This window comes from Furipterus horrens, unplaced genomic scaffold, assembly GCF_987537825.1.
Source record: "Furipterus horrens unplaced genomic scaffold, mFurHor1.1.pri manual_scaffold_2, whole genome shotgun sequence".
Lineage (NCBI taxonomy): Eukaryota > Metazoa > Chordata > Mammalia > Chiroptera > Furipteridae > Furipterus > Furipterus horrens.
The window spans coordinates 11,294,068-11,307,835 of NW_028327172.1; the positions used below are offsets into that span (position 1 = coordinate 11,294,068).

Sequence of the window (13,768 nt, forward strand, 5' to 3'; positions counted from 1 at the left end):
ATAGCTTCTATTAGAAGAAACTTATTGATTAAAAAAAAACATTAAGAATCACTGCTCCAGTGGACCCCAAAGTGGGACTTGGAAAGAAAATACTAGAATTCTCACTCACAGAAGATATAGATCAAGATGTGCTAATGTTTATCATAAGGATTGGCTCTGATGCCTTTATTTGGACCTTTTACCAAGTGGACATTTGTCACTTAGTCTCAAGGTAGGCATCTGAGGGAAAAGTGAGTCTCACAGCTAAGGGTGGGGGTACATGGTAGCACCCTCATCCCCTTCATTTCAGTAGGTTAGGTTTGTCTGGTTAAATTGATTTATACATTATATTGCTTAATTTTAATGAAAATCACCTTTTCAATATGGACTTGGCTTTTAAAAATTCCTGCAGCTGTGGGTAGTGTTGCTGGGTGGGTTGAGCACCAGCCTGCGGACTGAAAGGTCGCCAGTTCTATTTCCAGTCAGAGCACATGCCAGGGTTGTGGGCCAGGTCCCCAGTAGGTGACATGAGAGGCAACAGATCACGGTTTCTCTCAAACATCATGTTTCTCTCCCTGTCTTTCTCCCTCCTTTCCCCTCTCTCTAAAAATAAATAAATAAAAATTTCTGCAAAGGAACCAGATTGGAGAAACTAACAAAGTACAAGCAAGAGAGGATAATTTAGGGCTGACACTTCTACCTTTGATACGGGCTCTTCATCAGCCACATTGCAAGGCAAAAACAGTGACCATCTATAATCAGATCTGACAAGAATCAGCCAAACACTATTGAACTTTGCAGGGATGGTATTTTAAGATTTCTGAAAGTGTACCTTGAATTGAAATGGCAACAATTCAAGATAGATGAGAGCTATCAAGACGTTAAGCATCTTAATCACCAGTGGTGTGGAGTATAAATTGGTTACAACTGCTTTGAGAAACTGTCAGTATCTAGTAGCTCCAATCATTGACATTCTAGGACTGAGTGATTGCATTTCTAAATACAATAGTCCCTCTCTATATCACGGTTCACTTATCGTGGCCTCACTACCGCGGGATTTTTTAAAATATTATATTTAATTATTTATCGCGGATTTTTCACCATATCGCAGGATTTTGCGGTACTGTACAGTAAATACTAAAATAAATGTAAGGTTCCTCCTTCGCAGATTTTCACCTATCGTGGGGGGTCTAGAACGTAATACCCGTGGTAAGTGAGGGATCACTGTATATCCAGACAGATGTACATATTTACCAAAAGAGATTTGTATAATTTATGTTCCAAACACATTCATAAAAGTCATATACTACAAACAACCCAAGTGTTCATTAACAGAATGCATCAGTGAATTAGGGTATATTCTTTCAATGAAATGAATTGCTGCATGTAGTAACATGGATCAGTCTTATAAACACGTTAAGCAAAAGAAGGCTGACACACAAAAAAAATACATAAACCATAAGATTCTGATTCCATGAAATTAGCTATTAAAAGTCAGTAGTGGTGCCCTGACTACTGTGGCTCCGTTTGGTTGGTATGTCATCCTGTAAACCAAAAGGTCACGGGTTTGATTCCCAGTCAGGGTGCCTGCCTAGATTGGGGGTTTGGTCCCCTATTGGGGCGTGTATGAGAGGCAACCAATCAAATGTTTCTCTCATCGATGTTTCCTCTCTTTCCCTCTCTCTAAAATCATGTCCTTGGGTGAGGTTTTTAAAAAAAAAGTCAGCAGTGGCTGAAAGGAGTCACTCAGGAGCCTTGGAATACTAATATAATTCTTCATTTGGGTGCTGGTAGCAGGGATATGTTTCTTTTGTGAACAGTCAGCCAGCTGTGTACTTAGGGTTTGTGTACATTTCTAAATAAATATATGTTACACTTTGGTGAAAAGTATAACCTTAAAAAAAAAAATAGTATCCAGAACAAAAATGATGTTTTTATACTATTAATAAAGGAAAGAAAGCAAATAATAAAATACTAATAAATAAAAATAATTTTACATATTTTTATCTTTATAAATTTATATTTTGAGTGTTTTATACACCTATATTAGAGAAACAGGTATATATAAGTAAACCCGTGAGCACATGTCTAGAGTGTGCACAGATAGTTAATAGTGTGGACAATTTAAAAAGATTGAAGAGTGCTATTCCTTGTACTGGAAATGAGTTATGTCAAACATTAATGTAATCTGTTTAGGGTTTTCATAAGGCTGTGGTGTTTAGGCTTTAAATTCATCTATGACCCAAACAATACAAAAAGTTAGTAGTGAAATTATGTTTGTTCCTTCATTCAGTAAATACTGAGCGCCTACAATGTACTAGACACTGAAGACAGCTGTGAAATAACACCAATAGAAAGTTTTACAACAAGCCTATTAACAACAGAGCTAAAGGAAAATCTCAAATATTAACCAAATAATCCTAGTGCTCATCTTGTCAGCACGTTTGATTTAATCTTTTATCTTACCCATTTGTCTAATGGATTTAAAATCATATTTCAGTTTGGAAGTGCATTAGCATATTGATTTTAATGCATGTTTCTTCTATTTGTCCTTAGGTTTTGCGCCTACTAGACGTCGTTGGTTTGCCTGAACTAGTTATTCAGCTGGCTACGTCAGCAGTGACTGAAGCAGGTGATGACTGGAAGAGTCAGGTAAGAACTAAATATAATCTAGTTATTTCTCCTGAGGTTTGTCATGAATGTGGTATTTTAATTTCTATTATTCTTTTCCCCCCTCTATTTGATACTTAGGCTACTTTAAGGACATGCATTTTCAAACATCACTTGGATTTGGGTCACAACAGCCAAGCATATGAAGCCTTAACCCAAATTCCTGACTCCAGCAGGTAGGCAGTCTCAGTCTTTTTCAGAGAAGACGATTTGCTAACCCTGTTTAACCCACTGAGACAGTTCACCCGCATCTCCCTTGTCTCTCCTTCTAGGCAGTTAGATTGTTTACGGCAGCTCGTGGTAGTTCTCTGTGAACGCTCGCAGCTACAGGATCTTGTAGAGTTTCCCTACGTGAATCTGCATAATGAGGTGATTTTATTGATCCACTGATGCCTGGACACAGCCGTGCTGGGTTGTCGTGATGGCTCCTGGCTGATATCCGATTGCTTCCCCTTCCTTAGGTTGTGGGAATAATTGAATCACGTGCCAGAGCTGTGGACCTCATGACTCATAATTACTATGAGCTTCTCTATGCCTTTCACATCTATCGCCACAATTACCGAAAGGGTGAGTACCAGCAGCGCACAGTCCTTGTTGGAGGCAACCTTATCAGTTTAATCATGTTTGACAAATATATGATATGCTTGACTTATATAATTTTTACTGTATTTTTGCTACTGGACAAATGTTCTCTACAAGCATTTGGGGAGATTATGTTTAAGGAGAAGATTAGCTTCACCCTTTTGAAGATTACCTGTTAGCCTTAAAGATAGGCACTTACTCCAATTCTTGAACATTTCTGATACATTTCTAGTATGATGACCTTCTATGTGTGTCTCCTATCCGCTTTCATTTTATTTTCTAAATTATGTTTTACTGACTATGCTCTTAGAGTTGTCCCAATTATTCCCCTTTGCCTCCTTACACCTAGCACCCCCACTCCCTCAGGCAATCCCCACACCATTGTTCATGTCCATGGGTCATGTGTAAGTTCTTCGGCTACTCCATTTCCTGTCCTGTATGTTAGTTACACCCCCATGGCTAGTCTGTAACTACCTGTTTGTACTTCTTAATCTCCTCACCTCCTCACCCCTTACCCCGTCCCTCATCCCATCTGGCAACCATCTAAATGCTCTGTATCCATGATTCTGTCTCTGTTCTTCTTGTTTGCTTAGTCTGTTTGTTAGATTCAATTGTTGATAGATATGTATTTATTGCCATTTTATTGTTCATAGCTTTGATCATCTTTTTCTTAAATAAGTCCCTGTAACATTTCATATAATAATGGCTAGGTGATAACGAACTCCTTTAGTTTTTTCTTGTCTGGGAAGCTCTTTACCTGCCCTTTGATTCTAAATGATATTTTTTGCTGGATAGAGCAATCTTGGCTGTTGGTCCCTGCTTTTCATACCTTTGAAGATTGCTTGCCAATAGGGCCCTTCTAGCCTGCAAAGTTTCTTTTGAGAAATCAACTGATAGTCTTATGGGTACTCCCCTGTAGATAACTAGCTTCTTTTCCCTTGCTGCTTTTAAGAGTCTCTCTTTATCTTAAACCTTTGGCATTTTAATTACGATGTGTCTTGGAGTGGGCCTCTTTGCATCCATCTTGTTTGGGACTCTGTGTTTCTTGGACTTGCATGTCTGTTTCCATCACCAAATTAGTGAAGTTTACTTTCATTATTTTTTCAAATAGATTTCCAATTTCTTGCTCTTTCTCTTCTCCTTCTGGCGCCCCTATGATGCAAATGTTAGAACACTTGAAGTGACCCAGAGGCTGCTTACAGTATCCTCATGTTTTATGGGGTTTTTTGGGATTCTTTTTTGTTCTTATTCTGATTGGTTGTTTTTTTCTTCCTCATGTTCCAAATCACTGATTTCATTCTCAGCTTCATCCATTCTATTGTTGTTTCCCTGTAAAGTGTTCATTATTTCAGTTAGTGTACCCTCTGTTTCTGACTGGATATTTTTTATGCTGTTGAGGTCCTCACTAAGTTCTTTGAGCATCCTTAAAACCAGTGTTTTGAACTCTGCATCTGATAGATTGCTTATCTCCATTACACTTAGCTCTTTTTCTGGAGTTTTGACCTGATCTTTCACTTGGGCCATATTTCTTTGTCTCCTCATTTTGGCAGCCTCCTTGTGTTTGTTTCTATATATGAGGTAGAGCTGCTATGACTCCCTGTCTTGCTAGCATGGCCTAATGTAATAGGTGTCCTATGGGTTCCAGTGGCACAGCCTCCCCTATCACCCAAGCTGGGTACTTGAGGTGCACCCTTTGTGTGGGATGATTACACCCTCCTCTTGTAGTTGAACCTTGGTTGCTGTTGGCAGATCAATGGGAGGGCCTTACCCAGGCCAGTCAGCTGCAAGGACTGGTTGTGACCACTGACCACCAACCTTCACCCTCCGTGGAGGGTCAGCAGTGTAGGGGCAATAGTTGTCCACTGGGTGCCCTGGCCCTGGGGTTTCCTGGGTGGCGCAGGCCAAGATCAGGCCCCACCTGTGTTTTGCCAGGGGCCACCCTGAGTGAGCTACAAAGCAATCTGAGATGACTGCTAGTTGTGCTGGGCTTGGAGATTCCCGGGTGAAGCCAGGCTCTGAATCTAAGCTGGCTGCTGCTAGGACTGGGCCTTGGGCCGCTTAGAAAGAGGTAGGTGGTCTGGGGGCTCTCTAATGCCGGCTGTTGCTTGTTAGAAAAGATTTAGGACTTTGTGAAGCATGAGCCAAGACCAGCTGTTCGTATGGGAAAGCCACTGTTGACAGCTTTGGTGGGACTAAGGCTCTCAGGGGGTCTCCAGGGCAGGACAGACACTGGTAGCCAGGTTCATGGAGTCTCAGGTATGACACCCTCCTGTCAGCTCTGTGACTCTGTAGGGGGAAGGTTTAGAATAGGGACAGTGGCCCCTGCCAGCCTTTCTGTCGGGGAGAAAGCTGTCCCCCAGCTCTCGCCTTAATGGCAGACACCTGATTTCTTCCCTGTACGCCACTGGCCTTTCAGAGTGCTACCCTGGTGCCGGGGCTAAGAGGGAGTGAGTCTGAGTAAGTTCGCGTGTGGGTTCTTTACGGGGAATTTCTTGGGACTCCAGAAGTTTCTTCCACCGACTCAATACTCGCTGGTTTTTGCAGCCGGAAGCAATGGGGAGCTATCTTCTTGGCACTGGAACCCTGGGCTGGGGGGTCTGGTGTGGGGCTGGGACTCCTCATTTCCAAGATACCCCTCCCACATTTTTATCCACCACGTATCGATATGGGTTCAGATGGTTCCACATCTCTGCGCCTCCTGCCAGTCTGAATGGATGTGGTTTCTTGAATTTCGTAGTTGTCAGACTTTTATTCAACTCAGTTTTTCATGGTTCTGAGTAATGATTGTTCTATAGTTATAAGTTTGATGTGGTTGTGCAAGGAAGTGAGCTGTGTTTACCTCTGCTGCCATCTTGACTAGAAGTCCATCTTCTTCTATCTGATTTTAAACAAAACTTTTTCATTAGAGGCACCTTGAATTTTTGTTGTCGGTTTTGAGTTCCTGTGCCATCTTCCAGTGGGCCTTCTCTCTTTCTTTATCTTTGCTGATCCTTTTGAGAGTAAGTTGCAGACATCATGACTCAGTGGATACGTACTTCAGGTGCATCTCCTAAGGAATATTTTCTTGCATAACCCCAATATAATAATCAAATTAAGGAAATGTAACAAGTGAATTAAATGTAACTGTAACATCATTGATGTGCTGCTTACATTTAAATTGTGCCAACTGTCAATGATTTTCTGTAATAGCATGTTCCTCTCATACTGTGGCTGTTCTCTCCCCCAGTGTAGGATCACATATGGTATTGTATTATTTGTCATACCACCTTAGTCTCCTTTAATCTGAAGCACTTCTTTTAGCCTTACTTTGCCTTGGATGACATTGATATTTTGAAGAGTTCAGGACGGTCATATTTTTTAAAGATTCTATTTGTGTATTTTTAGAGAGGGGGAGGGAAGGAAAAAAAGAGAGAAACATCGATGTGTGAGAGAAACATTGGTCAGTTGCCTCACACAGGCCCCCATCCAGGGACCTGACCCACAACCCAGGCATGTGCCCTGATGGGGAGCAGGTGACCTTTCAGTTTGCTGGCTGATACCCAATCCACTGAGCACCAGTCAGGGCCAGGCCAGTGATTTTTGAAGAATGTATTGTAATTTGGATTTGTATGATGAATGGTGAAGTCTTTATCGTAACAGCTAAAATGAGATAAGCATTGTGGTCTGCTCCTGAACAGCTAATGTATTTATACATTTTCACTCAAAATTTTTCATTAGGTTTCTTGCTGGTTTTCATTGGAAAGAATGGACAGAAGTAATTTGTAGGCTTGTTTTTAATATTCCTAATGGAAAAACGTGTTTGCATATTATTTTATTTTCTTGAATTATACAGGAAGGGAAATAGTGGTTAAAGATCCCCCCTGTTTTCTTTCACAATAATAATAGCCCTTACGTCAGCCTGATTAAAATCGGTTTAACTGGATAAATATTTCAGGTCGTTTTGGAGCAAGGCTGTTGTTTTAACAAAATGCCCTACATAATACAGGCACTCTGAAATATTTTTGGGCCCTGGCTAGGTAGCTCAGTTGACTAGAGCATTGTCCCAGTACACCAAGGTTGCAGGTTCAATACCGGTCAGGATGCATACAAGAGTCAACCAATAAATACATAAATAACTAGAACAACAAATTGATGTTCCTCTCTCTCTCTCTCTCTCTCTCTCTCTCTCTCTCTCTCTCTCTCAAATCAATAAGTTAAAAAAAATTTTTTTTTAATTTATTGGAATGGAAAATATTGAGAAAACAAAAAAAATTTGTTAATGCTCTTTGGTTTCTGGAGTCCCATGCTGTCTCAGGAAAAATATATTATTCACTATCTTATTCAACCTATGTAACTGAAGTATTATTAAAAAATAAGAGTCCCCTGGCTGCTGTGGCTCAGTGGATTGAGCGTCGGCCTGCGAGCCAAGTGTCGCTGGTTCGATTCCCAGTCAGGGCACATGACTAGGTTGCACGTAGGTCCCCAGTTCAGGGCGCGAGTGAGAGGCAACCACACAGTGATGTTTCTCTCCCTCTTTACCTCCTTTCCCTTCTCTCTAAAAATAAACAAATAAATAAATAAATTTAAAAACAAATAAAATAAGAGTCTGTGTTCTTAAAACAGAGCATCCAAACATCTCTTGGTATCAGAATCCTGGGTGGAGACAGGTGACAATCTGGCTGAGACCAGCCCCTTAACTTAGTCTCTGTCCTGTCTGGGAATGCAGGCTCTAATGGTCAGAAATAACATTTTACATGGTTCTGGGGGTGGTGCTCTTTAAAACTGGCAAAGTACACACGGACTTCACAGTGATAACCATTTTGAAGTGTTAGTCATGTTCAGTACATTCACATTGCTGTGTAACCGACCTTCAGACCTCTTTTCATACAAAACAGAAACTCTGTACTCATTAAACAACTTCTCATTGTTTTCTGTAATCTTGTGTTAAAACAGAAGTTGGTCATTTACTACTTTAATTTTCCTAAACAAGAGTCATTAGCATTAAGAAACCAATTTTTTAAAGTGTGGTAAAATATATATAATATATACCATCTTAATCAGCATTCTTAAGTGTACAGCTCAGGAGAGTTAAGTACATTCCCATTATTGTGCAGCCAATCCCCCAGTTTCTTCATCTTGCAAAACTGAAACTGTACCATTCAGCAACTGCCCCTTCCCCTCTTCCCCCAGCCTTTGACAACCACCAGCATTCTACCTTCTGTCTCTGGTTTTAGATATTGGAATCACGCATTATTTTTCTTTTTGTGACTGGCTTATTTCACTTAGTGTAGGTAATGTCTTCAAGGTTCCTCCATGTTGTAGTCAGAATTTTGTTTTTTTTTTTTTAAGATTTATTTATTTTTAGGAAGAGGGGAAGGGAGGGAATAAGAGAGGGAGAGAAACATCCATGTGCAAGAGAACCAATCGGTTGCTTCTCACATGGCCCCAACAAAGGACCTAGCCCACAACCCAGGCATGTGCCCCGACTGGGAATCAAACCAGCAACCTTTCAGCTCACAGGCCGGCACTCAATCCACTGAGCCACACCAGCCAGGGCTTTAAAATTCTGATGTCTAATTTATTATTGCCTCACAGCTGGCACTGTGATGTTTGAGTATGGAATGCGTCTTGGCAGAGAAGTTCGAACTCTCCGGGGACTTGAGAAGCAAGGCAACTGCTATCTGGCTGCTATTAACTGTTTACGACTTATTCGTCCAGAATATGCATGGATTGTGCAACCAGCATCTGGTGCAGTGGTATGAAAACTCTTCATCTTGGAATTTAGGGATCATTTTATTTATTTTGTTTGGTCTTTTCAGAACTATGACCTCATCTTCTTTTGTGACATTGAAAATTTCTCCTGAGTTATTTGTGAATTTAATCTATTTGTGCAGCAATTCATTTGGTATATATTACTACCTCTTTAGTTCCCAAGCTCAGAATCATTGTAGGAAGAAGCATTACAGAGCAGTTTTGGAGTTAGAGAGACCTAACTTCAGGCAAATGAATCTTTTGCTGTCCAGGTATTCTCTTACATAAAATAGAGACAATAATAATATCTACCTTATAGTACTGTTAGGGTATAAAATTAGATCCTTTTTTTATAGATTGCTTAGAATTGTAACAGTGCCTGGCCCACAAAACATGCTCAATAAATTTTAATAGCCGCTTTTATTTCATTCATTTTTGTTAATTCAATCTATAGTGACTATTTTAAAGGATGTACACTTTGAGGGGTTTTTTTGTCGTGCTGATGTGGTCATATATGCCCAGCTACTTATATTGTATAGTTCCTATATATAGTAAGATGTTTCCCAGAATTCTGGGTGGAGAATATAACTGCAACCAAGGAAACTCAAGTGGTTTTATGGAGATCAAATCCATGTCATTGGACTCAGTAACATGTTAGAGCTAAATGAGCCAACTCAGTAAACATCCCTTTTTTTTAAATTAATTTATTTTTTTAAAGGGGAAGGGAGGGTGAAAGAGAGGGAGAGAAAACCCATGTGCTAGAGAAACATTGATTGGTTGCCTCTCACACGCCCCCAACTGGGGACTCGCTCTGCAACCCAGGCCTGTGCCCTGACCAGGAACCGAACTGGTGACCCTTCAATTTGCAGGCCAGCGCTCAATCCACTGAGCCACACCAGCCAGTGCCAAACATCCCTTTTTTTTTTTTTTTTTTTTTTTTTTTTTTGTCTGATAGGTGCAGGTTCTTTGTAAGAAGAGCTGTGCTAGTTAAATAATTTATGTTGAGAGAATTTAAGCAGGAAAGCTCTGGATTCAAATTAAAATAGTAATCTTCCCGTTAACTGACTTTGTGCTTCCAGTATGATCGCCCTGGTGCGTCCCCCAAGAGGAGCCACGACGGAGAGTGCGCCGCCGCCCCAGGTGAGTCAGGCGTCTCGCTGGTTCTTCGCCAGAGAGCGATTGGCTTGTATTATAGTAGCATTGTTTATACATATATTAATGTACTTACATTGTAGTACAGTAATATTGTATACTGTATGTTGTATAGGTATAGTAGTTAAATTGTAATGCTGTTGTAAACTTCCCTTTTTTTAGTCTATTTTCAATATATTCATCTGCTCAGGTTGGTTGGTTGGTGGCACTTTGAAAACTTTGTATGGCTGTATGAGAAATGAAAATGCTTAAAAGTGGGGTTTGTTCCTTGTATTTAAATCAGCTTAGTAGCAAACGGTTGTTTGATCAGACTCCTTTGATACTCCCATGGGGGCATGATGCCCTTCCTTCAAGAGCCTGGGCTCCAGGATTGGACACCTGGTTATTTATTCTGCCTCTCTCACTTTGGGCATGTTCCTTTCTTACTCGTAGACATACCATTATTTTACAGTTCTAAGATTTAAATAAATAATATGTAAAATACCTTGTAAGCACCTTCTCACTGCAGCTACGATTAGCGTCCTGCTTCAGCGTGACTCAGCTGTGCGTTTGAAGCAGGATGCTGCTTTATTTAGTAAGTTCGCTTTTACGGAGCCACCTGTTTTATCCCCTGGAAATTAAATGGAAACTTACGTAACATTAAGTGGCAGTCGCCATGTTGAATTAGTCTCATAGGTCCTTCTTCTGTACTTGGAGGGTTGAAATTGTTTGTCTTCGGCTGATAGCAAATCGGCAGATTGAAATCCTGGACCTGGAGGACCTCGAGAAAGAGTGCATCTTGGCTCGCGTTCGCCTGGCCCTGGCTCAGCATGAGCCGTCGGCCGTCGCGGTTGCAGGTGGGGATGCAGCAGCCTGTCGGTGCCAGCGACGCGTGGGAGGGCCAGGCAGGGAGCTCGCATGCTAGATGGCTATAGAGCACGCTGCTCTGAGATACTCATCAACAAGCAATTCAGGGGCTCCTTTGCATGTATCTCCGGTTGCACTCAGTGGCACTTTTCCGTTTCCACAGGAAGCTCGTCCGCAGAGGAGATGGTCACCCTCTTGGTTCAAGCCGGCCTTTTCGACACTGCCATATCACTCTCTCAGACGTTTAAGCTTCCCTTAATGCCAGTCTTTGAGGGACTTGCTTTCAAGTATGTGCTCCATTGTCTTTTTAGAGTCTTACTTTTCTAATACAGAAATGCTGTTGCTTAGTGTGAAGCAGAGGTCACATGAGCCAGTATCCTATAAGCCAGTATTTCTGTTTAGTCCACACAAGGGGTTTTTTAAAAATTTCTTTTAGTTGATCAGGCTTTCTTTTTTTTAATATTGATTTATAGTTTCTCTTGAGAAGATCTGGCTTTGCTGGACCCGCATTCCCACATGACAGTAGATACCCTGGGTTAAGAATAGTGATGTCCGTTTTAGGCCGGGCACGTATTCTCTTCAGTCCTTAGGACAGTGACTGGCCTCTGGAAGCATTATTAAAAAGTACTCCTTATTGAAGTTACCTTATACCTAAATATTAGTCAGGTAGTTTGGGGATTGGAAATAATAACTTTCAGAATTTTTCCTCATCAGTTTTCTCTTGAAAGTAAGTTTCTCTCTTAACACTTACTGGTGGCCTTGTGGGTCATTCAGTTAATGTGGCCATGAGGGGAGAGAAGAACCAATATCCCAGTAGTAAACTGGGCAATAGACTAGAACTCAAGTTGTCCTTTCGGTGGTTCTAGTAACAAAATAAAGTGGTACTTTTCAGCAAGGAACCATTTGCATTGCAGATGCATCAAACTGCAGTTTGGTGGAGAGGCAGCACAAGCAGAAGCCTGGGCCTGGCTGGCAGCCAATCAGCTCTCATCAGTCATCACTACGAAGGAATCCAGGTACAGCCCTAGTGCTTGTCCCACTTCCCTGGGACATCCAAGTGACCTCCGTTTCTCCGGATCCTTCTCTGACAACCCTAACCGTCAGTAAACTTACTTCCTTGAAATGCATTTACAATTTGTGTTATGCAGCTCACCACTTTACAATTATAGCGCTTTATAATTTGGAAGTCTTTTAACTCCTAAATTAGCATACCAGAAGCACCATTAAAATACAGATTATGAGATAACGCCCTAGCCTTCTAAATCAGAACTTCTGCATGATTGTAGTGCTTGGTCAGGTTTAGCAACAGTAATCTAAGCCATTTTTCTTATTTTAGAAATTTGAAACAAAGAAGTTAAGTGAATTGTATAGTCAAGTAAATACGTGGTTAATAGGAAAGGAAATGACAAATTCAAGTCATCTAGCTTCTAGTACTATCCTGAAGTCACATTGGCCCTAATAATATTAGGTACCTTGTAGCAATATTATTAATTCACTTGGGAGCTTATAAAGACTCTTTTTCTTGTAAGTGCATGCTTTGAATGGTACTGTAAGTATCTGTTAAGAATCTGGAACTTGGTAATCCTCTCTGCTTTTATCAAGTGCCACAGATGAAGCATGGCGACTGTTATCTACATACCTGGAAAGATACAAAGTCCAGAATAATTTATACCACCACTGTGTGATCAACAAGCTCTTGTCGCATGGAGTGCCTCTGCCTAATTGGCTCATAAACAGTTATAAGGTAAGGGTGTCTTCACTTGTAGAGAGTAAGAAGCTGACCTTCATCATTCTTAATAACTTCAGGAGATGATAAAAAAAAGCTAAGACTAATAATTTATGGAAATATACTGACTTACAGAAGGTTGATGCCGCTGAGTTGCTCCGTCTGTACTTAAACTATGACCTTTTGGAAGAAGCTGTGGATTTGGTTTCAGAATATGTGGATGCTGTTCTGGGGAAAGGACACCAGTACTTTGGAATTGAGGTGGGCGCGTATACACATTTCACTTAATTCCGTATTGTCACACTAAGTAAAACCAGGATCTGAAAATAAATTGAACTGTGGAATAGTGGATCTCACCTTTACTGTGTTAGTAGTTGTACAACTTGTTTTTATAAGATTAGGGACTGGCACTCTTAAAGAATCTTCAGTTCCCTGTTTATAAAATGGGAATACATGTTATTTTTCTCCATCAAAGGAGTGTGGCTTTAGTTAGTGTTTGGAGGAAGGAGGTAAACAAGAACAAAATGGTATTTTGTGTGTTCTGAAGACAAGGCTGCATCTCTCACAGGGTTTTCTCATTTGATCCTTACAGCAGCCAATAAGGGATTATTTTAATCCCTTCTTTCCTTCTCTTAACCCATAAGGAAAGAGGCTCAGAGGTTAACTTGAAGTTGCCAAAGCTCACACAGATGGTACATGGAAGAGCCATGTCTAAATTTCAAGTCTAGTTAACTACAGAGCCAAGCTCCTAAACTCTCAGGAAAGTATTCAGAACTTTGAAAGTTAAGCTTTCCTTTCCCAAATCTTGTATTTTTCCCCAGATCGTGTGAATATAAATTTCAGACCGGAAACAGTGTTATTCCTTGAAAATGTATAGTTTTATTGAGTGTGTTTATCCTTAATAGGATATAAACTTAGAAGCCTTGGGGTTCCTTTAAGATAAGAGATGACGTGAATTTAAAAATACATTTGATTTAATTGAGAAAAGGACAAGTTCCGCAGTTGAAAAGAGAAGGGGGCATGTCTAATTTTATATATGTGTGTGTGCACACACACATCTGCACAATTCTTGTGAAAAAAACA

General features: G+C 40.6%; 1 protein-coding gene across 1 annotated transcript in view; it reads left to right on the forward strand.

Moving 5' to 3' along the window:
• NUP160 (nucleoporin 160) overlaps positions 1-13,768 on the forward strand; it is a 41,065-nt gene that overhangs the window by 26,243 nt on the left and 1,054 nt on the right. The window contains exons 24-34 of the mRNA XM_090261321.1: positions 2,536-2,631; positions 2,731-2,825; positions 2,922-3,018; positions 3,111-3,216; positions 8,806-8,966; positions 10,041-10,101; positions 10,839-10,949; positions 11,123-11,246; positions 11,874-11,975; positions 12,562-12,703; positions 12,821-12,946. Coding sequence (XP_090117447.1) covers positions 2,536-2,631; positions 2,731-2,825; positions 2,922-3,018; positions 3,111-3,216; positions 8,806-8,966; positions 10,041-10,101; positions 10,839-10,949; positions 11,123-11,246; positions 11,874-11,975; positions 12,562-12,703; positions 12,821-12,946 — 1,221 coding nt within the window. The remainder of the gene's footprint in view (positions 1-2,535; positions 2,632-2,730; positions 2,826-2,921; positions 3,019-3,110; positions 3,217-8,805; positions 8,967-10,040; positions 10,102-10,838; positions 10,950-11,122; positions 11,247-11,873; positions 11,976-12,561; positions 12,704-12,820; positions 12,947-13,768) is intronic.